General features: G+C 44.4%; 1 protein-coding gene across 18 annotated transcripts in view; it reads left to right on the forward strand.

Moving 5' to 3' along the window:
• Positions 1-25,765, forward strand: part of PKHD1 (PKHD1 ciliary IPT domain containing fibrocystin/polyductin) — a 439,380-nt gene that overhangs the window by 23,694 nt on the left and 389,921 nt on the right. For 17 of the 18 annotated variants that reach the window (XM_082411613.1, XM_082411609.1, XM_082411612.1 and 14 more), the window contains exons 11-27: positions 479-549; positions 1,911-2,012; positions 2,813-2,908; positions 6,117-6,258; positions 8,208-8,322; positions 9,318-9,596; positions 10,690-10,779; positions 11,005-11,095; positions 11,841-11,983; positions 13,311-13,441; positions 14,188-14,363; positions 17,117-17,255; positions 19,362-19,489; positions 21,680-21,864; positions 22,765-22,887; positions 24,108-24,213; positions 25,218-25,490. In XM_082411613.1, coding sequence (XP_082267739.1) covers positions 479-549; positions 1,911-2,012; positions 2,813-2,908; positions 6,117-6,258; positions 8,208-8,322; positions 9,318-9,596; positions 10,690-10,779; positions 11,005-11,095; positions 11,841-11,983; positions 13,311-13,441; positions 14,188-14,363; positions 17,117-17,255; positions 19,362-19,489; positions 21,680-21,864; positions 22,765-22,887; positions 24,108-24,213; positions 25,218-25,490 — 2,390 coding nt within the window. The remainder of the gene's footprint in view (positions 1-478; positions 550-1,910; positions 2,013-2,812; positions 2,909-6,116; positions 6,259-8,207; positions 8,323-9,317; positions 9,597-10,689; positions 10,780-11,004; positions 11,096-11,840; positions 11,984-13,310; positions 13,442-14,187; positions 14,364-17,116; positions 17,256-19,361; positions 19,490-21,679; positions 21,865-22,764; positions 22,888-24,107; positions 24,214-25,217; positions 25,491-25,765) is intronic. The other variant, XM_082411608.1, reaches the window with a different exon arrangement.

Below are 25,765 nucleotides of genomic sequence, written 5' to 3' on the forward strand. Positions count from 1 at the left end.
AGGATTCTGGATTTCTGCTTGCCTTACCTCATGCTCTGACACTATGTACTTTGTCAGTGTTTTCCTGAAAAGGGCATTGTCTAGCTGATATTAATTTCATTGTGAAGATAGTGACACAGCCCAAAGTAGAGAGATTTGCTCTTTGTCTCTCTCTGTCGCTGTCTCTCTTTTAGGAAGGACTAAAACTAATATCTGTTGAGTATCTTCCACAGGCCAGCTCCATACCAGGTCCTTTCACATTCATTATTCCATTTAACGCTAGTCACACTCTGTAAAGTAAGTATTATTATTCCCATATAATTTTCTAGATCAGAAAACAAACTTTGCCCCATTCGTATTCTCTAGTCATCAAAGGGAGCTGGTATCTGAACAGCTTTAAAGATCACTAAAGTTAGTGATCTTCCTTTCAGGCAATCAATTTAAAAAATGTAATCCCAGATGCAGTTTTCATCCAAAACACAATTTTGTCTTTTTGAAGGTCAATGGTACACAAGGATGCATGGCTGGTCAGTGCTAAGCAGGACCTTTTCTTGTACCAGACGTATTCAGGTACCATTTCCCTTCATTGTGTATTTCTCACCCCTCCCCTCACTTGGCCCTGGATCTTGAACCCTCCGTCCCTTCTTTCTGGCCATTTCTCTATGACCATTAACACCTGAAGCTGTCCCTGAAGTCATGGATAGCCCTTTGGTTTTGTATGAGAATAGGTTGCTTGTGTGAGTGTCCACTTTCGTTGCTATATTAAAAGAGGCTTGATCATAGATTTTTATACAAAGTCTAGGGATATAGACAATAAAAGAAAAGGGAGTCATCCTTGTTTTATGTTCTAAAACAGTAACAGAAAAGAGATGGCACTGAAAAATCTAAAGCACATCTTTGCAGTTATTTTAACGTCTCATCTCTGAGCATTCATTCAACAATTTATGACTTGCTGATACAGATGCTAGGTTTGTGTATTCCTATCTGATGAGTAAATCTTCATACAAAAAAAATCTGAAAACTGGAAACTTGCATGAAATTCTGAACTCAGTCCAGTAGTAGAAAGCTGGCTACTGAATATGCGTGCTAGATTCTCAGCTTGAATACAGTCCCAAAACCACTTAAAAAATGTCTGTGAGGTTAGTTCAGATTCCAGAGGCAACAGAGTCTACCTTTGCCAAAAGTGCAAGGAATTTCCTAAGTCACGGGACCAATGCCATTCACTCTCTAGGTAGACTACCTCTGTCAAAGCTGAATTTTGATCCTTGGTTTTATTTTGAAGTGGTAACCATTCATAATTAGCCTCTTTGTACCTTCAGTTTATCAGAGAACATGACTACTCATTCCCCTTGCGGAGACGAAACTTAGAACTCTCCGTTTGATCATAGGAGGGGGAAGGATCAGAAAAAGTTAAATTCTTGGGGATTTGTGGCATATGACAGTGTAACTCATTCTTTTGCTTAGAGCGAATTGCAGACTCATATGGGTAAATTGAGACCTTGCCTGGTGCATCCAGATTTGATTCCTCCATAAAGTATAACCTATTGTTCTGTGATATGTAAACAGTGGTCAGGAGACAGAGTTCCTAAGAAAGCATCATGGTACGCAGGGACTTGAGGTCAGGAGACAGAGTTCCTAAGAAAGCATCATAGTATGCAGGGACTTTTGCTGATAGCATGAGTGACTGCATTTCCCATTCCTTTCAAATATTGATCCTGTATAATATATATTATTATCCATATTGTTATATGTGAATTCTTTTCTTATTATATGCACTTTTAAATGACTATTACTAGAAAAAAATTACAACTGTTGCTGGTCTTAGAAAGTTAAAGTAAGAAATAAATTATGGATAGCTTCTATGATTATATTATTATCTGGCTCACATCCTGGTTTATATTTGGAAGCTTACTTTTTTTTCCCTCTTGCAGAAATACTATCTGTGTTTCCAGAAACTGGGAGCCTTGGGGGAAGAACAGACATCACAATTACAGGGGACTTCTTTGACAATCCTGCCCAGGTTAACATTGCAGGTAACTAAGTTGAAATGGCTGAGAAGAGTTCATAGATTTAAATGCCGTAGGAGATTATGTATCCCTTACGGCCTGGAGAGGATGGGGGGAAGCAATATTTGCCTCTTCCGACTCATCATGGGACCCTGTCCTGAGGTCTTTGACCTGTGTTTGAGGCTGCAGGGGTTGGGGGGTGTTTTGGTCCTGCAGCTTGGCAAACATGTAACAGAAATAGGGTGTCCTGCTTCAGACACACTCACAACTCATGGGCAAGTCCCTCAGGTGTCCCCATCTTGGGAGGGAAGAGAAGGAAAAGCACAGCTGTGTCTTCACAAAGGTCTACTCCTTCTAAAAGGCGACCCCTCTCCCTCCCCTTAGCTCTGTCTGAATAAGTAAGAATGGGCAGGCTTTTGCTATGCAGATTCTTCTGGAATGCCCCCTTAGCAAACCCTTTTGTGGAGAACTTGTCTAGAACCTTTTGTTCTGCCTAATGGGATGCTCCTCTAGTTGGTGACACCAAGGATGCAGGAAAATGTCCTCACACTCTCCTGTCAGTTCCTCTCCCCAGCTCAATTCATCTCCAGTGAACGACATGGCAAGGCATTTTCTTCCTGATTATTCTGAGCAGCCCCGTGTTCCACTGCTCTGCACTCCCCCTTTCTTGCCTCCTTCAATTGAGGTGACAACTTTCTCTCTACTCTCCACTTCTGGCCCTTTGCCTTGGAACAGGAGCCTGTCTACCTCAGTGTGGTCCTCTGTCCTGCCACATCTATATCTCCATTGATATTGACATCTGTATCTAATTTAAATGTTCCCCTCAGGCATCCTGTGTGATATTAGACACGTGTCTCCCAGGAGGATTGAGTGCACCACCAGAGCTCCAGGTAAAGGTGCAAGACTCTCTGCTCCTCAGGCAGGTAAGGAAGTCTCCACGGCTGGTCTATGATATGTGGTCAGTCTCAGCTGTTTGACTGGCTGCTCAGTGAGCCCTGGGTCCTGAGTCAGAGCTTTCATTTCAGAGAGGCTCTTAGGTTTACTCAGATGCTTGGCAACACCCTGCACTCCTAGCCCCAGCCAGCAGAAAGACCAATGCGGTTCAGTGGAAACCATGATCCAGGAAGCCTAACTGCCATCAAGATGTTGCTATAGTGACTGGTGGAAACCCCTGAGCCGCCCCTCCATCCTCTGGGTCAGTTGCCCTCCTGCCCACTATTTAAGAAGACAGAGCTTCAGACCATGTCTTCTATGTTCATAGGACAGCTTTAGACGAGGCGGAGGGTGGGGTGCAATGGGGTGCATTTAAATGTTGTTTCTTCTCCCTTGTGGGCACTGTCTGCTACTCTGAAAAGTAGAGATGTATTGTGATGGGGCCACTAGGTTACCCTTGAAGTGGGCAGAAATGGAGGGGGCAAGGGGACAGGTTCCACCTGGCCTTCTGTGTTTGTTTAAACCTTCTACTCCACGGCTGCAGATTGCAAGTGCACCGCGGGAGCACTCTTCTGGAAAGCGTTAGAACAGGAGCTCAGGCTTAGTTAGGGACGAAGGGCAGTTGGCGTGTTGGGCAGCCTGAATCACAGGCTGCCAGTTGGGAGCCCTATGTGCCCCGCAAGGGCTGTCTTCACTGTTAATCCACAGGCAGGGAGCTCATCTGAATCTCATCAGGGGAGAAACCTTTCTAAAGAAAGGCCATTCAGGTGTGAAAACACATGCAAAGATTTAGCTGGGAATTCTCCAGGTTCCCGATCTGCGGTTTTTACTCAGGGAAAGCTCCCATCCAAGGAAACAAAAGTACTGTATGAAGCAAGTGGAGAGAAAGCATTTCCAGAGTCAGGAAAGAGGGCGCCTGCTCTAGCTACTGGCATTGCAGTAGAGGAATTTCCTGAACACAGCTTTTCTTGATGGTTGATTCTGAAGCGCTTTTGAAATTCCTTCCATGGAAGTGTGATGGGGCGGGGCGGGCGCGCAGCTGTTAGCAGGCGAGCATTATCGCGAGACCCTTCCTGCGAGACCTTTAGTGCGAGGCAGTGAGAGGTCCGGCCCTGTCAGCGGCGGGTCTCGTGGTGGTCCGTGGGGCAGAGCGCGGTGAGAGGCGGATCTCGGCCTTCTCCCTGGGGCCCTCCAGGCCCTGTGGCCTCGGGCCGGTGGGTGAGCTGGGGGGCCCCGGGGCAGGCTGAGGGCTGTGTCCTGCAGGGCTCCAGAGCCCTCGCCTCGGCCGCGCGCTGGCCGGGCCCAGGCCTTGAGGCGGCAGCGAACCTCTCCCCTCTCCCCACCTCTGTGACCTAATGACAGTGGCAGTCTCCAGGGGTCCCAGTCTGAGGGACCCCGGCCCCCGTTTGGGCAGCCTTAGGAGCCTGAGGGCCGGCTGGGTCCTGGGCGTCTGGCTCCCTCAGTGGTGATGGCTGGGCGGGGTCTGGGGACCTGGCCCTGAGGGTGCCGCCAGCTGAGAGCTGCCTCGTCAGCCGGGCTGGGTGCTGGACGAACCCTTCCGGGCACGGTAACCAGCCCACCAAGGGGCCGCCTCCTCCTAGCCCGGGCTTGGACCTCGGAGGGAGAAGGTTGAGCCTTGGGACCTTGCCCTTTCTTGTCAGAACAGAGAATAACATTTGTTTGGTAGAGATGTACAGGAACATCGTTACTTGACCGTGACCTGACTTCAAGAAGAAAGGATCTGACACCAAGTAGTGTGCAACAAATAACCGCGCCCCTCCCTCACCTTTCCTATAAAAGGGCTTTGCTGAAGGCTTTCGGGGAGTTTGGGTTTTTTTTTTAAGGCATGAGCCACCCCTCTCCTTGCATGGCCCTGCAATAAACCTTCCTCTGCTCCAAACTCCGAAGTTTTGGTATTGTTTGGCCTCACTGTGTTGGGCACACGGACTTGTGTTCCGTAAGAGAAGGACAAAGGATCATGTACTGCAGTGGTTCTCAAATGGCCTGCAGGGGGCACTTGGAAATGTTTGGTCCTTACACCTGGGATTGTGGTGCTACTGCCCTCTAGTGGGTAGAGGCTGGAAGTGCTGCTAAACATCCTTCAATGCACAGGACAGCCCTCACAACGGAGTTACCCAGCCCCAAATATCAATACTGCTGAGGTTAAGAAACCTCAAATAGTATGTTAAAATATGCTCTTATGTTTATGCTTATTCCTTATCTGTTTTCCCTTCTTAGGATTTAACAAGGAATAACAATAGTAGTTTAAAATAATAATAACTACCCTAGCTATCCTTTATTGAGTATTTACTGTATTTCAGGCTCTTTGTGTATATATTTAAAACTCCCTTAGTCTTTTTCCCCCCAGAATTGTCAAACTGACTTTATTTCTCTCCCCAGCTTTACTGTGATATAATTGACATATAACTCAGCTCCCTTAGTCTTTAGTGCAGTATCTCTGTTTACTATTGGCCCCATTTTGATGAAGGAGAAAACGAAGGCATGAAGCAATTGGCTCAAAGCTACACATCGACTAAGTGGCAGAGCTGGACACTGAACGCACCCATGTGTGATTCCAGAGCTTTTACCCTCACCCCAATTAGCAGCCAATATTGATCGCACATACGCCTTTGGTCTCAGGGTTTGTTTAATATAAAACACAAATGAATAAGTACGACATCATTTAGAATGTTATGTAATAGCAGCCTGTCACGTGATTTGCTCCATGGCTACAAATTGAGGCCATGACCTGTGAAAAATTTAAGGATTGCCAAATTTCTGGGACCCAGGGTTTTAGGGAATAGAATGCCCAAGCTGAACTGAACATTAAAAGAGACTGAAGTCCAGTCCTGGCTTCACGAGCCTTCATTTGCTCTTTCACATTTTCTCGTATCCAGACACTCCCATTAAAAAGAGCTCCTTCGTCTTTTCTGGTCCTCTGAGAATATTTCCCCTTACCGCTCCTTGTCAAGTCTCTCTTTCCAAGAGCTTAAATCCTACATCAAGCAGTAGTTTCCACTTTCTAGAACATTTGTATTATCTATAGAACATCTCACATGGCTACTCCATCTGTGTCTCAGTTGACTCACCTTCTAGATAGTTCCTGGATCATCTTCACTCTGTAATCTGTAGTAAAGTAGTTCCCCTGCTTGGGGGAGAAATGCCCTCTGATGTTTATGAGGCTTACATGTCTTACAGGCAATCGAGGGCTTGTCTTTGAAGTTGGAGACGCGGCTGAGGGCTTGGATCTGACAGAAGCCACCCCTGGGTACAGATGGCAGATTGTCCCTAATGCCAGCTCTCCGTTTGGATTTTGGTCAAAGGAAGGGCAACCTTTCAGGTATGTTGTAGGAAAAGTGGGGGTCCATATCACAAGTGTCTCTACTGGCCTAGGTGAGGCTAGGAGACAGGTAAGTAAGCAATGAGATTTCCAGGGGAAAATTTAAAATATCTACTAATTCAACAGCAACAGAGTTTGACCGCTGTTCTCAGCTGGTGTTGGTTATGCTTGTGGACCACAGGCCCTTTATGGGTACACGCTAGATCTTGATCAATAGGTAAAATTTATATTTTCTACAGCTTAGTTTGAAATCTGTTTTGGGGAGGACTATTCATCAGAACATTGAGCCGGGTAGTCTAGGAAGCTTGGTAGAGAGCAGGGCAAAACTTGCCGCAGGAACGTGGTTAAGAGGTGAAACTAATATCTGGACGATACTAAAGAAAGACTCGAGAATTTGCCCTTTGGGCATATGAGGGAGCAGAGGCTGGGCAGCCAACAGTTCTGTGGGAACAATTATCCAGTGCCAAAGGTCAACCAGATGGCTGGTATAATAGCAGGGGAAACTCCAGTGGGCTCTGGAGACATTGTTTTCTATAGTGGTGACTGCAGTGTGATAAAGTTTTTCCTGATTAGTATAGTTTTGTCTTTTTAATCCCTTCAAGGATGTGGCCAAAATTTCTCAGATTTTAATGTGGGCTTAAAAATATAGAAAGTTAGAGAATTGTGGAGACACAGTGTGCTCTAAGGTGTGGATTCAGGTGACTGAATCCTTTAGGTGTGATGGATCTCTTCTCCTTTTGAAACTCTTCTCAAAGAGGTTGGTCATGACTCCTGAGTGTGAATTCCAGCCAACCTGTGACCTCTTTCAAGGATTTGGCCATTTTATTGAACTTTTTCTTTCTTTCTTTTTTTCTTTTTGGCTGTGCCGCACGTATGAGGGATCTTAGTTCCCCAGTCAGGGACTGAATCCGTGCCCCCCTGCAGTGGAAGCACGGAGTCTTAACCACTGGACTGCCAGAGAAGTCCCTTGGCTATTTAAAACTTCAATTCAATTATGAAATGGAAGGCTTTGTTCTCTGTTCAGGGAATTTCAGACATTGAAAAAACCAAGTAGGGAAGGAAATCTGAACAGAGTAGAGTTTCTGTTGTCTTGGAAGCCATACTAATTAGATATCTAACCACCAGTATACATGGTTTTAAAGTGGCAATATATATATATATATTTTGTGGCACCTAGTACTGCGTCTTTGTCATAGTTTTTGAGGCTCATCAGTAATGTTCAAAGGAAAACCTTTCAGCTATATTCAGTGTGTGCAGGAGTGTCAAGGAGAGTCAGGCCACCTCAAAAGACAAAAGAACATTTGGACTGTCTGGTATGACCTGTAGGGTATGTCTCTCTAATTGCCATTTCGAGGAGCCACAAACCAGACAGTAACTCTTTCCATTCTTTCTGCCATTCGTTTCTATAAAATTCAAAATTTTTAAATGAAAAAACTGAAATATTTATTGATTGAAAAATTATGATAACGATGGACCTTTACATAGTTACTTTCAAAACTATTAACAGAAAAGATTCTTGGTATTCTTGGTATCTAGACCAAATCAGCGCAAACTCTGATTGGTGATCTCTCTTTACTTGTAATAATGAGAATAATATTTACTATTGATTGAGTTCCTACCATGCACCAGGCTCTGCACTGGCTGTGTTAGGTGAGTGATCTCAGCTAAGCCTCCAGGCAAACCTGCGCTGCGACTACGACTTTCCCAAAGACGACAGGACTGCTCAGGGAGTTGTGCCAGTGCAAAGAGATGGGCTGAGATACTGAGCCAGGCAAGCACCACAGGAAAAGCTGCATCCAGAGGGCTTTGGCCAAATACATGACACAAGAGTCAGGTGTTTCCTCCTCATTACCATAAAGACAAAGAAGGTCCAAGGGCACCATTTTTTGGGTCGGTGATTCCGGACTTGGTTGCCCTCACTTCTTTCTCTGTGTTCCTCTGCTTTCCAGAGCGCGGCTCAGTGGGTTCTTTGTGGCCCCAGAGACAAATAATTACACTTTCTGGATCCAGGCTGACAACCAGGCTTTCCTGTATTTCAGTCAGTCGGAGGACCCGAGGACCAAGGTATACACCTCCATCTCGTTTTCCTTCTTCTGGTCCCCAGTCCTTAACTCCGGAAAAAAACCCAAAAAATCACAATGAAAGCTCTCATGTTCTACTGATAGTTGTAACATGCCATTAAGCAACCAGAGATTTTTAACGTTTTGTTTTTTTGTGTGTGTGAGGTTTATTTTTTTATTAAAGTTTTTTTAAAAAATTGAGATATAATTGACATGATTTTAATTGTTGAAAAAGGGCTTGGCTGAATGTGTTGGCATGTTTATTGAGGTCTTACTGTAAGCTGGGCATTATGCTACAGCTGTTATACACCTTGTTTCTAACCTTCACAGCATCTTGTGAGCTATGTCTCTTTATCTCTGTTTTCCAGATAAGGGCAATGAGGCTTAGAAGGATTGTATGGCCAGTCCAGGGCCACTGGGATAATAAGAGGCATATTAAGAATTCAAACCAAGATTTGTCTGACTCCAAAACTTGCATCTTTACCACTAATTCTGGGTAGGGATGTAGTTAGTTTTATGCAGGAAATTTCTGATCAGCTTTGAAGGATAAGAAAAAGTGTTTTAACAAACAGCCAAAATTAACTAGTGCCATTGACAAAGAAACACAGTATTTCATCTCAAATGATGAATATACTTCTATGAAATTGCTTTGGTAGTTGGCTAGAGAAACATCATAGATTTTGATGCAGTCAAGTAACATTTAGGTTTCTCAGAGGACTTCATACAACTTTACCCACAGCATCATGTAAAGCTAGGGTTTCAGGTTATCTGTTTCAGCTCTGAACATGGACCATCCAGCCTCATCTGAATACTATGTAATTGAGAAAGAGAGAGAGAAGAACGGCTGGAGAAACATACACAGGCACAGGTCCTAACTTGTTGGAAAAGGCAGACCAGCCCCCAGATCCCTGTTAAGTAGCTGTCTAGACACTTGCTGTTTGAAAAAGAGAGACCCAGAAGCTTCATAGTGCTGGTCCTGATGTGTTGCTTGGGGTGCAGGTGAAAGTGGCCTCCATCACAGTGGGCACTGCTGACTGGTTTGACTCCTGGGAGCAGAATGGGAGTGAAGAGACCTGGCAACAGAAGAGCCCCAAGCTGGAGCTGCTCGGGGGAGCTAGGTACTACCTGGAAGCAGAGCATCGAGGGAGCGCCCCCAGCAGCGGGCTGAGAATTGGTGTCCAGATCCATAACACCTGGCTGAATCCCGAGGTGGTCAGCACGTACCTCCGGGAGAAGCATCAGATCCAAGCCCGGGCCCAGAGACTTCCGGAAATCCAGGTCTCCGTGTCTTCCCTGTCCCATGGGGTTAGGTTCAGGGGGTGAACTCTGCAAGGAATATAGTCCCGCCTAGTGGAAGGATCGCTGGCTGGGAGCCAGGAGACTTGAGACGTGGTGATAACTCTGCTGCCAAAGAGATAGGGTATCCATCCAATAGAGCTGAGAGGACTTTACAAAAAATGCAAAGTCTTGTTGTTGAGATGCCCTGATTTATGGACTTAGTTTCAGGAATTTAAGTTCCTGGTAAATCTTCCTTTGGAAACATATTCCCCAGAGAGGAGATAAGGTCATCCTAACACCCACACCCATGTATGCATGCCTGTGAGCATACACATACGAGATTTCATAGCTTTTTGACCCATTCGGGTCCTATTTCCCCATATATTGTGTTTTCTAAGTCTGCTTTGTAAGGGTCAGGGCCTTTGGGTCTCTTGGTTGTGCCCCATATTTTGGTTGAACAAGTTTGGTGTGCTTTCTTTTTTTTAATTGAAATATAGTTGATTTACCGTGTTGTGTTTAGTGTACTTTTTGTTGTCCACTTTTTGGTGTACAAGGATGACTCAATATGGACTGTGCCTCTTAAAGCTTACGGTGTAATAGTAAAACATGCAGATAACGAACCACAGAGCAAAGGAGAAAACAAGTAATATAAGATGATAGGTGTCACCCCATTACAAGAGTGTGATGTGCCCAGCAGGGAATGCAGTGGAAGCAAAGCAGAGGCTGAATCAGCCTCTGAGAGGGTGTGACACGCATGGGGCTGCTTCTCCCTCCCAGGCCACCCCTGGGAGGGAGCTCGGTGAGAAGGGCTGAGAGTGGGCCCTTCAGTGGTGACATTTAGGTGTCACATTCTAAAGAGAAGGAGGGGGGCAGGCATCAATGGGGAGATAGACATGTATATTCTTCCAAGAAAAGTTTTCATTACATGATGACACTTGTCTTCTCCAGATAGTTCTAGAAGATAGTGAGTTTAAAAATGGAAATTGTAATAAAAAGGAAATAGCAAGCCAGGGAGGTGTGTCCTGTGTTTCTAGGTTGTCTCCCTGGTTCAATGAGCACATGTTCTTTAATCCCGTCCCTCTTGACTTTTCAGATGCTGATGGTGTCTGGCACAGGGAACTTCTTCCTTACCTGGGACAATGTCTCTAGCCAGCCAATCCCTGCAAATGCCACGGCTCATCAGGTGGGAACCTTCTTCACTTAAGCAGAGGTGGGGGAAGTAAAGGTGGTCTTTCTGCCCATGGTAGGAACTCCTGGTTGTTTTTCTTTCTTTCTTTTTTTGGCCACACTGTGTGGCTTGTGGGATCTTAGTTCCCCCGTCAGGGATCGAACCTGGGCCCTCGGCTGTGAGAGTGCCGAGTCCTAACCACTAGACCTCCAGGGAATTCCCTGTTTTTCTTTTTAACAGATTCAAACAGCCCTTGAGGAGTTACTTGCAGTTAAATGCAAATTGGAACCCCTTTCAGCGAACATCCTACTCCGGCTGGGATTCGAACAAGGTATGATCTCTGGTTTGACAAATTCCGACCCTCTTTTTTCCTCCTTGTCTTCTTTCTATCTTTCTCTTCTTTTTTTTCTGTCAAAGGGGAACAATCTTCATTTCCTCTCCCAGGTGACTCTGTTAAGAGTCAAATGAAAATATGGAAACTGGATTCGGACACTGAGTGCTTGGGAGGGAGCTGTTTGGTGTGGGAATCAGAGAAAGAAAAGGCATCCCTCCCGAGCTGTCAGGTGGAGCAGAGTTAGAAACCAAGGGTGCTGGGGAGCTGGAATGAGGACCTGTGTCTCATGCCATACAGTGGGAAGCGGGCAACAGACATTGCAGGGAAACAGCAAAACAGTGCAATCTTGTTTAATTCAAATTGCGTCTCAAGTAAAGGAATTATACATAAGACAGTAATCTAACAAATTCTAAAAATGTGAGGGTATGTTTTAAAAATACTAAGGTGAACTAAGTTACAGTCAACACTCTTTACCTCCTTGCTTCTCAATAGTTTTTCTGTGTCATGGTATACATAGAAAAGGGTAATAGATTTTCGATGCTGTAGGGCAGACACAATGGGTTTCTCATATCTGGAGCCTTCAAGCTGGGGGGTGGGCCGACCACTTTGAGCCCTGCCCAGCTTGCTCAAGGGCTGAGGGGTCAATGTCATGACGAACCCATAACCCATTCCCTGCAGACATGTTGGGAAACTCTATTTAACATTTACACCCATCTTCCTATTTTGTTCGAAATGCATCCAGGCCTAGAAAATTCCAGCTCTGATGGGCACCTCACCAGTGGGACAGAGCCCTTCTGTGGGAGGTTCAGCTTCCATCAGCCTCGACACCTTGTCCTGACACCCCCGCCTGCCCAGAAGGGCAACCGGCTAGATCAGTACACACATGTAAGTAGCAGCCTTCGTGCTTGCAGGCGAGGTGGGTAGGGAGGGATTGGAATTATTCTCTGGGGTTGAGCCTGGAGAAGCACAAGAGAGTGATTGCTGTGCCTCGCAGGGCTTTTCGGGCTGAGGTGCTAGGTTTCAGGTGTGAACAGACACCTCTGGTCCTCCCATTAGCTAGTTGTTGCATGGAAATGCCTTTCTATTAGCTGAGACCTATAGCAGTTTTTCTACGCTGTAGTATTTTCTTTGCTCTCCAGGTATGAGCGCCGATTCTACAGCGTCGACTCTGGTTTTGAATTCTGACTCTATACCCTGCATGCCCTCTATGTCTTACTTTAGTTTACTCATCTGTGAAATGGGTAATAATGAGGTTTGCCTTTCAGGATTTAGGTGAAGAGTATATGAGATAATCCAGTAAAGTGCTTGGGCAGTGATTAGGACTCATTTAAGGATAGTTTTTATTATTTATCATAGTTATTGTTATTGATGGATGGGCTGACACATTCCTTCAGTACCCCTTATATCTTTGTGTCAATAGCTCTGCTGTCCTTCATAAAAAAGTGCAGCTTACTTGCCCTTTGGGAACCAGAGTGAACCTTCTTGTGGTGGCTGAACTCATGGTAGTGGTTTCAAGTCCTTTCCTAGTTGAATGGCAGTGGGAGCCAGGACTAAACAGTTCAGGACAGGGCACTGCCCGACTTCCAGCCTTTCCTCTGCAGCACAGGCTCCCAACGCTGGGTGGTGGGGATTTTGCCCCATGGGGAGAATTGGCAGTGCGTGGAGACATTTTTGGTCACCAAAACTGGGGAAGTGTTTGTAGCATCCAGCGGGTAGGTTCTAGGAATGTTGCTAAACGTCCTACAATGCACTGGGCAGTCCCCCTCACAGAAAAGCATTATCTAGTCCCAAATGTCAGTAACACCGCAGTTGAAAAATCCTGCCATATAATTTTACTTAACTCAGAGTTAGAAGCCAAGGATGCTGGTGAATTAGGGTTAAGGAGTGAGGTTCAGAGAGGTACAGTGACTTGCTCAAGGTTGCACAGGTATCTGGGTCACAACAGGGGGTTTCTATTGATAATTGAGATGCTCTAAAATCCTCATGGCCGCGCACAGTGTTAGGCATTGAATAACTCTCTGTTGGATGAATAACAATTTGCTCTAAACTATTTGTCTCTCCAGCTAGACCGGTAAGCTCCAGGAGGGCAGGAGCGGGCTGGCTGTCTCTCTGAGCACAAGGCAGGTTCTAGGGAGTGGATTGTCCTTGATAAACATTGCTTGAATTGCTGCTTCTTAGTGACAGAGCTGAAGGACTTGTTTGGTGTCTCTAGCTGTGCCTTGCATACAAAGGCCACGTGAACACGATCCTGACAGTGACAGTGTCCTTCACAATTGGCTTTCAAAACACTGTTAAGAAGAACGTCACCTGTGACTGGAGTCTCGCGGGGGCCAGCCCTAACAGGTAGCTCATCTGCGGGCAGGTGTGGTGGGAATTCTGCCAGCTGGGATGATTAGCTTTCCTGGGGACAGTGGCCCACGGGAGGTACTAACTGTCTCTGATATTGGGGACTTGGATACTAACTTCAGCTCTGAACACATTTTATTTGGCAAAGAAGTTTGATTTAAGAGCAGTTAGTTGTTATGAATCTAATACTCCCCAGAAGGAGTCTGACTTTTCTCATAGGGATAGAATCATAGACCACCATATTTGGAAGAGATTTTAGGGAACATTCCTTGACGTTACAGATGAGAAAAATTGGGGCCCGGAGAATTTGTGATTCACCAAAATTCATTCAGCGAGTGAACAAAGATGCTGGAATATAATTCAGCATCCTGATCTGTTGATTCAGCTCTCTTTCCACATCTCTTAAGGGTTTTGTAAGTGTTTTTAAACTTAAATGAGTCTGGAAATGTCCAGAGTATTAATCTTCCCTGACAGTAGAGCCTAACAGATGATCTGCTTAAGACACATAATCATATTGTAGTTTCAAAGTACTGCTGACATTGTTATGAATGGATGGTGGACTTAAACGTGATTCACTCGTGTTGCATCCCAGCCAAGCTGAGCCCATCTCGGATGGGATGCTTGTACCGTGGCAGCCATGATGGATTGGGTCTCCTGGCTGCATGGTCCTCAGGCTCAGGCTCTCAGGAGAGAGAACTGCGGTGCTCACAGGAGGCCTGTTTCTGCTCTGCGCTTGTTTTCAGCTGGCAGTTCACCTGCACCGACCTCTGGAAGACATGTGTGCTTCACTCCGTGCATCTCCAGCCACCTCCCGTGAACTCCCCGGTGCTGGTTCATCAGGTTGATCTCCTCCCTTTGTCTCCGGAGATGGGCGTGTTCTATGTGGATGAGATTATTATTGCAGACACAAACCTAACAGGTGATTGTCAAATCCACTCTCCTCCATGGGCCTGTCTGTCAAATGCCATCTTCGAACTTTTCTGGAGGGGCTGCTTTTCTGTTAATGGTGAGAGAACATATGATTCTCCATCTTTCCTGCCTCGATCCTGGAGAGAAGATGGAGTTGGAATTCTGTGTCCTTGGCCCCTATATCTCTCTAACGAGTTCCTTTTTTTCCCCCTATTTATTCCAATGCTTGCTCTTGCTTTGGGTGTCTGTGATCTTACCCCAATTTTACCGCTTTCTTGCTGAGTGGCCTTGGTTTTCTCATCCATAAAATGGGCTTAATGAGGGCCCTACCCCATTGGATTACTATGAAGAATAACTGAAGTAGGTGTAAAGCACTCATCATGGGTCCTGACTAGTAAGTGCTCAATAAGTGTACACAATTATTAGTACTATTATCATTACTGTTGTTAGGCCAGCAGGATTTCTCTACCTCTCCATCTGTGAATATCTGTCATACAAAGTGCTATAAGGAACACAGGAATATCTGGCCCTGTAAATGGGCCACAAGTCTGATTTACAGCCCTCAGGACTGACTCGGTGGGAGTTGGAGGGTCACCGCATCCACATGAGAACAACCTCGTCTTTCCTTCTCCCCATCTGGTTCCTCTCACACACCACTCAGAGCTCAGGCCTGGCCCCTCTCTGCACAGAGTGCCTTGACCTCTCTTGGGTACAGTGCTCTCACCTGGCTTTGCTTGTCTTAAGGGCAAGGTGCTCATCAGGGGTTCTCCTGAGGCCACGTGTGACACACACCCTGGGGACAGAAGCCCAGACAGATGGTGTGGTTTGCTCGCAGGGCCTCCAGGCTTCCAACTTTGTTCCCTCTCCTTTTCTGTCAAATCCCTTGTGACTCTGGGCCTCGGCTTCCCTGCTTCTTGTAGCTTCTCTGTTTTTCTCTCTCCAAGGAGAAAAGTATGGAACAGGCATTTGCATTCTGATTTTCAAGTGTGCAACTTTTTAATCTTTTGCCTGGAAGTTGTAGAGCTGGGGTCAGGGGAGTGTGGAGGTGGGGGGGTGGGGGTAGGAGAACTCTCTTTCAGCCCTGAAAATACATCATCTTTGATACTCTTCAGAATTCCATCCCTTATCTGTTTCAGTGATGTGAGTGTTTTGGGGGTATCTGGGTCAGAATGCGTTATTGCTTATTTCAAACTCTGTTTGTGTTCTGACACACAGAAAATAATATTCAAATGGTGTGCTGGGGTAACTGTCTGAGTTTCTTGGTGCCCAAGACAACTGGCTGGGGCCTCTGGTGACCCCAGGTGCTACCCAGATTCCCAGAGCACTGAGGGGATCATTACTGCATGCACTTGAACCCACTGACTGGACTGGGAAACTCAGGACTGGATAATAGGTGTCGTTTCCCTTTATCCTCCCCAAACCCTCAAAGCCCAGGATCCAGAATCCTTTCTCACTGCCATCACCGCTTTGCCACCAAATGCTCCAGTATCTGGAGCCATGCAAGGGTGAGGTGGGAGGGGAACAGAGAGGCAGAGACAAGAAAGATGGGAGATGGCTTGGGTAAAACCATCTATTTCCCACTGTCCAGTCATCCTGCTGGCCACAAGTTTCCTGTGAGTATTATTTAATGGTAACATAAACTCTATGCAATTGGGCTCCATATTCATAGTTAATTGTCTGACATTTATCTGATCAGCTTAACACTTGGTTATATTCTCCCACCGAATGTCCTCTATGAAAGTTCTTTTCATCTAGTGGTAGCTACCAAATATTTCTCATTTAATTCTCAGAACCCCGTGAGATGGTCCTATGATCCCCACTCTATAGATGAGGAAACCAAATTTGACAGGATACTAAGTGTCTTGCCTCAAATCAGCTGGCATATGGGGGAGATTGGAACCCAGAGATGGTTGACACCAGAGCCAAACCTTCAATGACTCCATACTCAACTGAGCAAATAAACTTTTATTGAGCCCTTACTCTGTGCCTGGTGTTGTGTTCAGCATTGGGCCTGCAAAGACTGCCTCGATTGTACAGACTTGGAAAAGAAGCTGCCTTTACATGGTGCCTGGTAGGAGGGAAAGAGGATATTAAACTATATTTGCTGGTCATTTAAACCTGCCATCTCACTAAACTCTCCCTGCCATGCAGACTGATATCTGTCATGAGTCCCACTTTATCATGAGAAAACAGAGTCGTACAGAGTTTATAGTGATTAGCCAAATAGTAACCCAATAGAAGTGGAAAATAAGGATTTGAGCACTGGTCCATCTTAAAGCTTGCACTCTCTCTGCACACATGTTGACGCCATGCTGCGGATAAAACTCAAGTACCTCTAGTATGTGCTTTGTGTGTTCAGTGTTCCCAAGGGGGATCAGCTTGTGTTCCTGGAGCTGCCAGGCTTTGGGAAGAAAAGGAGGAAAGGGGGCAGTCCACACTGCCATAGATGAGCTGTGTGTGTGTGTGGCGGTGTCGTGGTGGGAGCCTCCAATGACACAGGCAGTGATGCTTGGCTGACTTGGGGCTTATTGAACTTTGCTGTGGAATTAGTCATCGTCTCCTTATGCCATGACCTTGCATTTTCCTTTCGCAACTAAATTCCTACTTCCTCTTCCTTTTCTCTTCCTGGCAGCTGGTAGGTAGGAATCTCTGCTTTAAGTGTATGCTGGGATGTGAGTAACTCAGCCTCTCCAGTGGGGACCTGCCACACAGCAGGTTTTCCACCTTGATTTACTTGATAATGATTGGATCATTGGTCTCTAGTTTCTCAGGCTGCCTCTGGAACAGCTCGCCCTGGCGGGAATCTGCTGGAATTGCTCTCTGTGGTGGGATCCCCTCCCGTCTACAGTGTGACCTCCTGGTTGGCAGGGTGTGGCTTGGAGCTCCCGCTCATCACTGCAAGGTAGGGAACCATCTTTGCTCACCTATCCCTGCTTAAAATTGTTAACTGCCCTCAGAAGACACAGAGGTGAGACTTTTTATCAGGAAAAACTACCTGCCATGTTGCTCAAAGCAATAGTTCTCAGTCTTAAGAATGCCCTATCAGACTTACCTGGAGGTTGTGTTAAAGCACAAATTGCTGGCCCCTAACCACACCATCATAGTTCAGTAGGTTTGGGGCAGTACCTGATAGTTTGCATTTCTAATGAGTTCCCAGGCAATGCTGATTCTATTGATCTGGGGAGCACATTTTGAGAACTAGTTCCTAGTGAATTTGTTTACAGGTAGTTGTATTTTTATGCTTATCAGAGGTTCACATTACCACTGTTTGAGAGGAAACTCTCCTTCCATTCCGCATATATTAATCTTATTGGAATCATTTGAGGCCAAAGGAAATAGTCAAAGGAACAATACCAGCCAGTTCTAAGAGCTCACCACCAGGTGGCACTAGAGCCCCATAAGCATTGGTTCTTCAATAATCAAACCTCTGGCCACAGTTTACAAAGCAGTAACTAAGAATCAGGCTCCTCCAAGCTCCTGGAACACATGTATGCTGTAATTTGTTCTTTTAAATTTTCACTAAAATCCCAGTAGGATGGGAAGAATTGAGGTGCCCTGTCTTTAAAATTTCTTTTTTCCTCCCATCTCTTTCTAACATGTTTCGAAATGAGTTCTCCTATTTATACTATGCTTTGGACAGTGTGTGAAAAGTAGGCAAAGAAACCTTGACTCTGCGCTCCATTTTCCTTGACTTAGTGTTTCCTGGGCCTCTGGGCAGGACAGACACAGAAATCATCAATAGAATGAAGGAGGGAGAGAGCTTCAGTGGTGGAGAGGGAGCTGTCAGATGAGCCAGCCCGTGGTCCTGTGCTCCAGACCTACTGGGTCATGCAGTTAGTAGCTCTGAAATGATGGAGTGTAGCCCACACTTAGAGGGGTCCTCACAGCCTCCTTTTCTTTTTCTTTTTTTTTTGGCCGAGTGGCATTCGGTCTCTTAGTTCCCCACCAGGGATCAAACCCGTGCCCCCTACCGTGGAAGCGCAGAGTCCTAACCACTGGACCGCCAGGGAATTCCCACAACCTCCCTTTCTGAGTTTTCCTCAAGTCCCTTCGTTCCTTCTGGAAGCCGCCAGCCTGAGCAAGTCAGGACAACCTTCAGAGTGGCCCCCAAAACAGATAGTATCAGTCTATTTCCGTATGGTTTAAGTATGCACATCAATATGTGGCGCTTAAGTAATATTATTGATTGAAATCACACATGTTTGTTGTTGAAAATTAGGAAAATACAGAAAAACACTTAGAAAAAGTTACAAAGCACTCAGAACCCCTCTGCTCAGAGATAACTTCTGTTAATGCATTGGATCCATATTCCTACAGCCTTTTCCCCAAGCAGTTTTTGTATGAATATATACATGTATATGTTTACCTTTTAAATCTCAGATTGGGACCACACATAAGACACTATATTTGTAACATGCCCTTTTCACCTACTGGTATAAATGGAATATTTCCCCATTTCATTAAGTCTGCTTCTAGATATGGTTTTTAATGGCTGAATAGTATTCCATCTCATGGTGTGTCATGATGTATTTGACCTATTTATTGTATTAAAAGCAGGATTAGTCAGGCAGTGTGTTTGCATACAGGTGCTGGATAAGGACTCCACTAGATGGAGTGGCCTGTTTCTGCTGGGGATGCTGAGTGCAGAGGGTCTGTGGACTAGGGCCCAAGTTTTCATCTGACTGTGCAAATGCGGTTAGAGAACACTGGGTTCTCCTTCCACTCTGCGTCAGAACCAGAGCTGTGGAGACCAGAGTCATCACTCTTTGCTCTGCATCCCTGTGCTTCCAGGATCAATAGAGGGGAACTGTGGAATGCCCTAAAGAACCCTCATACTTACCTTACATTTTCTCTGCTGTGATGGGAGAAGGGTGCACAGTATTTGGGAGCTTGAGCTCATGGTCTGGAAACATGGGAGACCGCTGGTCTTTGAGATGGAGCTCTGTTCTGTCTGGAGCAGCTGCTGGAGGGTCCCCATGGTTAATGCTTTGCTTCTGATATGTCACAGCTCTGTGCCCACTGGAGGAGCAGAAGAAGGATCCGGGTTGGTCCAGGTGACAACACAGAGGCTACAGAGGACGAGTCCACCTTTAGGAGGACACTTTCGCATCCAGCTTTCTAACACAGTGATTCCTGGTAAAGGGGCCATTGGGGGTGCAGTGTTTCTCATTGTACACCATCCTGCCAGACAGGGTGACAGTCTTACAGTTATTTTGTTTTCCAGTGTCTGAGAATGACCTTCTTAAAGTTAAAGATCTGGGCAATAACAACCGCATATCATTGTTAATATGATCCCAATCTTTAAGTTTTGTAGATGTGGAAACTGAGTGGATTAGCTTCCTGGGGCTGTCATAGCAAATTATACAACCTTGGTGGCTTAGAACGACAGAAATTTATTCTCTTCCAGTTCTGGAGGTCAGAGTCCACAATCAAGTTGTTGTCAGGGCCACTCTTCCTCCTCAGGCTCCAGGGGAGGATCTGTTTCCTGCCTCTCGCAGCATCTGGTGGCTGCCAGCATCCCTTGGCTGCAGGCGCATCACTCCAACTGCTGCCTCCCTGGTCACACTGTCTCTTCCTCTCCTGTGTATGAGTGCGTTTAGGGCCCACCTGGATAATCCAGGATGAACTCCTCTTCTCAAGATCCTTAACCACATCTTTTGCTTTATAAGGTAATATTCATAGTTTCCTGGGATCAGGACACTGACATATCCTTTTGAGGGCCACCATTCAGCCCACTATACTCAGGCTTGCCCAAAGCTCATAAAAATAGTTGATGGCAGGGTCCAGGTATGAACTTGAGTCTTTGCTTCTCAGTTCGGTCCTCTTCTCTCTAGAGTTTCCTAGGCCAAAATCCACGGTAGCCACGGCCCTTCCAAATTAAACTTCACAGTGACACCACATGATTTTGAGGATTTTAGGAATCATAACACATGTAGAAAGAGCTTTCAGCTGCGATGAGGGTAGAACAGTTTCTAAATCTTCAAGTACATACACATCTCACAAAGGACAGGATTAGACGTGATTATAATATGTTATTTATTTGGTAAAAACATAGGGGAATCAGAAAGGAGGCTCAGGAGAACTCAAGAATGGCCGTATAAAAATTGGCACATGGTCCAGGAGTCTTCTGCCCTCTCAAGCAGAAGGATGCTGGACTTGCAAAGAATCTTCTTGGCTGGAGGAATGGAGTGGAGTTTTTACTCTAGTAGGGCAAATTAGGAAAAGTTGATGGCCCCTGGGCTATTGGAGTCTGATAAGTGGGTGAGTAAGTGCATCAGAGCCCTGCCTCTGAAGCCCATTACTGTGCTGTTTCCCTTCTCACAAATGAGAAAGCTGCAGCCTGTCTGTAGAGAGACTTTTCCTGCTGTCATATCCTGTTGCTGATACTCCTCACGTCACTGCCTGTAGACAACCGGGGGGAAAGCCAGCCTTCACCTGGCCATTTGAAATGGCCCTCAAATGGCGTATTAAATCTTTTTTAAAAAGATGAGAATGTTGTTTGCATTTTGGAAATACAATGGTATTTCACTAACACTCCAGGGCAGTGTGGGATTCAAAAGGAAAGCTCTTGAGTAGGTAGAAGGCAACCTGGGTTTTAATCTAAACCCCTCTCACTTGGTTGACAAGCTTCTGAATCACACTGGGTTTCATTTTCTTCATCTCTCAAGGAGGTGTTAGGATATTTAGATGACCCACCTCACAGAGATGTTGGGAGTACCTAAGGAAATGGAAACTTTTGGTAAAGCATGAAACAGTATTCAAACACAGCAAGGCCCAAAGTGCTGTTATTTCTCTACAGGGATGTGAGATGGGGAAGCAGGTGGTTAGGCTTAAAGGAAATTGTAATGGAGAAACCGAAGTTCAATGCCAACATTCCTCAGCTTGGTTGGCTAAGTTTTTATGGGTGTCAGCTGCTTTGTGCCTTCCCTACTCCTTGTGAAAGGTGGCCGGCCAATTTTTCCCTGTTCACAGGGCCAGCTAAAGTTTTCCGGGGAAAACCCAATATTTAATTAGACTTTCAGGGATTACCAGGGTGTCTGGAATTTACATTTTGAGTTGACAGTTGAGATAGGTTTGTCTGATGCGATTGTGTCCTCTGCTTGAGAGATGTGATGCTGATTAAAGGGACCATGATATAAAAAGTGAGCACCTACTTATATTTGCCCTAAAAATGGCTTAACTGGACTGAGGATTTTCTTGAACTTGATGGTCTCTGCACGTGTAGTAGGCATTCTGATGTGTATTCTCTGCTGTCTTGATGATGAGATGCTGCAAGGTGGACTAATTAGTGTCCTGTACTTTTTATATCATGACCTTCTCCCCCAGCTGTCCCTGTGCACATCTCAGCTAGTCACCTCCGAAAGCTCTTACAAACCAACGCTGATGACTTCACATCTCGGTACCTCAATGTCAGTGACTTCACTGTGACGGAGGATCTAAAGTCTTGCTATGAACATGTGTGGACTCTCTCCTGGTCCAACCAGGTTGGGGACTTGCCCAGCTTTATAAGGGTATGTATGGTATCCCTTTCGGTTTTGTGGATTTGGTGCTCTGGAGCAATTTTGTGAAAAAAAAAATCAGAATTTATGAATGAAAACTGTCATGATTTGTTTATTTTGTTGGAATATTCAAATAAAGGGGTTCAATGATCTTTCTGAAAGTTTTCAAGACGTATTTTATATCTCATATTCCTGATAAAGCAGTTTAAACCCAACATCACCTTTTCTAACTTGATGTAGGTAGAGAAGTTTTTGGTCAGTGTCCACCATACAATAATTCTACATCTGTTATTGGATAATTTAAGCAGATGTGATTGACTTAGATTATCATGGAGGCAGACGGCACAGCAGAAGGAAGTTTAGGAAAGGATTTGCTGTCTTTGGATAATGACAAAACCAGATGCTCTTGCATATTTAGGGTTTTAAAAAATAATCTAACGATCATCTAGCGTTTGGTTTTATGAAGTGAAACCCGAGATGAAATTTTATTCTTGTTATTTGGTATTGCGGGTCATCTGGTTTTCATATAAAATCCTTGGGTGGAGATGGAGGAAGGATAGGAGTCATCTCATGGCACTTGTTTCCTGACATTTTACTTTAATATTTTGGATTGAAAACTTGTAAAATAGAAAAGCACATGGAAACAAAATATCTCAAGACTTAGAAGATCAGTATAGTGTGCATTTTTTTGGGTAACTCTACTTGCATATAAATATTCTTCTAGTCTACTGGGGCTTTCATTAGCCATTACTTACTATTAGGTTACTAGATTTCAAGCCCCTGTCTCTCCGTTTTCACTTTCTAGTTATCTGATTATCTTAAACAGAATGTGAAAACACCCATTGTTATTTGTTTTAAGCAAGATTAGACTTCATTCCATGGCAGAATTCACCAGAACTGTAACCATCTTAGGTATCTGATGAAAACCTAACGGGAGTGAACCCTGCTGTAACCACTCGTGTGGTATATGATGGTGGAGTCTTCCTTGGACCCATATTTGGAGACATGTTGGTCACTGCCAACCAGTACACTCAGGTGAGAGCGGATGGGCCACCCAAAGTGAAGTACTAGTTTCAGGTCTACTGCAGCCCCTTCTGATTTGTAATGTGGACCAATCCTAAGGGTCAACTTTCTAATTCGCAAAACAGAGACAGTTGTGGCTGTGCTTTTCTACCTCCACAGGATATGGAGAGTACGCTTAAAATGTAAGTGCTTTGTAAATACAACATCCTGTTATAATTATTGATGCTACTATGGTACCAAAAATAGAGAACCTCTCTAGCTACATATGATTTATACCTCCACACAGTGGCCTTGGAAAGTAAATGAGCTAAGTCAACCCCTTTTCTCTTTAAAATGTCCTTTGCTATTTCCCATCTGCCCATACTCCTGTTATAAGTCATCTACTTTTAATTAGAGACAATTTTGAAATGCAAAAACTATAAAGAATAATATAACCAACACTTGGGTACCCAAATGAGGATTAACAATTGCCAACATTTGATGTATTTATTTTATTTTTTTTTGGTCTTTATGAATAACGTGAAACAGTGCAGATGAAGAGTTTCTTATCACCTGTGCCTTCATGCCATCCCAATACCCCTTCCCTTATAAGCAAACACTATCATAAATATAGTGTGTGTGCTTTTAATCCTTATTTTATATGTAGAGAATCAGAGTTCAATCTTTTTCACCTTTCTTATCTCCAAGTATTGTAGAGTTCTATTAGATTAACCTTAGTCCCAGTGAGAGGAAAAGACATATAATTTATTCTTGGAGACCTCCCATTCTAGGATAAAAAAGACCCCAAACCAATGTCCAAATACACTCTGATCTTCAGTTATACATCCATGTAGCAATGGTAGAACAGAGGTGCCTACTTCACTGGCATTTACCAGCAAAGACAGGGCTTTTCATAGGAAGTAGGTACTCAGTTGAAAATATAAAGTGATAAAAAGTTCTCACTCAGTTTGAATTTACTTCTATGTGACAGAGAGGGAATTTACTCCAGATTGAACATATTTAATTGCAAAAATGTTAGGTTTCCGCATATTTACCGTCATTTTAAAAAAGCCTAACATGTTTGGAGTCATGCTTTACAATTTAGGGTCTATTACTGGAAAATAGAAGGAAAAAAAAGAGAATAAGTGAATCATTAACACATTTTAATTTGGGCAAACTTCACAAGTACTTTATTAATACCCTTGAGCATATGAAACATGTACATTTGCTTTTAATGCTTTTGTCTTTTCCAGGTGGTTGTGCGAGTGAACGACATACCAGCTCATTGTTCAGGTTCCTGTTCCTTCCAATACCTTGAGGGGTCAACTCCCCGGGTCCACTCTGTGTGGTATGCCCTCGGTATGTTGTGCACTTGGCATTGAGATGGGCGTGAACTTTATTTTTTATTTTTTTATTGAAGTATAATTGATTTACAATGTCATGTTAGTTTTAGTACAGTGATTCGGTTATATATATATATACACACACACACACACACACACACACATATATACATATATATATATACACACACATACATATACATATATATGTATATATGCTTTTTCAGATTCTTTTCCCTTATAGGTTATTACAAATATTGAGTATAGCTCCCTGTGCTATACGTCAGGTCCTTGCTGGTTATCTGTTTTATATATAGTAGTGTGTATATGTTAATCCCAACCTCCTAATTTATCCCTCCCCCACCCCTTTCACCTTTGGTAACCATAAGTTTGTCTTCTATGTCTGTGGGTCTGTTTCTGTGCATGAACTTTAGACTGAGAGTGACTTGTTGGAGGCCGTGTACCTGGTGATGTGTGGGTAGAAGGTGTGTCCGTTCATGGGGTGGATGTTGAGTGATGCAGCAGAATGTGAATTTTTTAGCCAATCTAAATGAAATGGTTATGATTTGAAATGGTGGATTTTTTTTTTTTTTAAATTTCTTGGCTGCATCGTGAGGCATGTGGGATCTTAGTTCCCCGACCAGGGTTCGAACCTGCGCCTCCTGCAGTGGAAGTGCAGAGTCTTAACCACTGGACTGCCAGGGAAATCCCGAAATGGTGGATTTTTGATGACTTAAAATGTTGTATTCTCTTTGTCCCTTGTTTTGAAATATTCTTTATTTTTATTTTTTTCCCCATTTTTTATTGACTAGTGATTTCTCATCACTAGTTTGAGAAAATTTAAGATGAGGGCTCTATGCTATTAAAATCAATATAGATTCCAATACATGAATCAGCATTTAATTCCTTAAATTTTGGGAGAGGAAGGTGAGAGGGAATGAATATTTGATAGAGTTCTTGTAAATGGAGTGATATCACTGAGAGATGATTTCTTTCTTTTAATTTCTTTCTTCTTTTAAGATGACATTGACCTACTGGTCTATATTACTGGAAATAGTTTCTCTGGTGACTCCAAGGCCTTGCAGGTTACAGTGAACAAAACAAGTTGCAAAGTTATTTTCTCAAACCAAACGAATGTGGTGTGTCAGACAGGCCTGCTGCCCGTTGGAATGCATCAGATTTCAATGTTGGTGAGATCCTCTGGTCTTGCCGTCAATGCCAGTGGAGGAGGCCTCTTCCTAAACGTGGAGCCCAGACTGGATGCTGTGGAGCCTTCCAGAGCTGCAGACATTGGTAATCCGGGGGCACCTGCATTGCATCTGACCCTCTGAAGCTAGCATTCTTGCCAATCTGCAGGAATCTAGTCCTGCCGTGTAATAAATTCTGTAGCCACTGTGATTCACAGCTTTCTGTTTTCTGCCATCAGCATTTCTTCCAATGAGTAATAGACATTTGAGCCCTTAAATGAACTCACTTGCCACATAAAGGACCATAGTTTGGCTGATGGTGTCAGGCATCACTGGGTCTATCATTGAGTCATTGGAACAATCTGATCAAATGGAAATGAC

The sequence above is a fragment of the Balaenoptera physalus genome, assembly GCF_965194825.1.
Source record: "Balaenoptera physalus genome assembly, chromosome: 11".
NCBI lineage: Eukaryota > Metazoa > Chordata > Mammalia > Artiodactyla > Balaenopteridae > Balaenoptera > Balaenoptera physalus.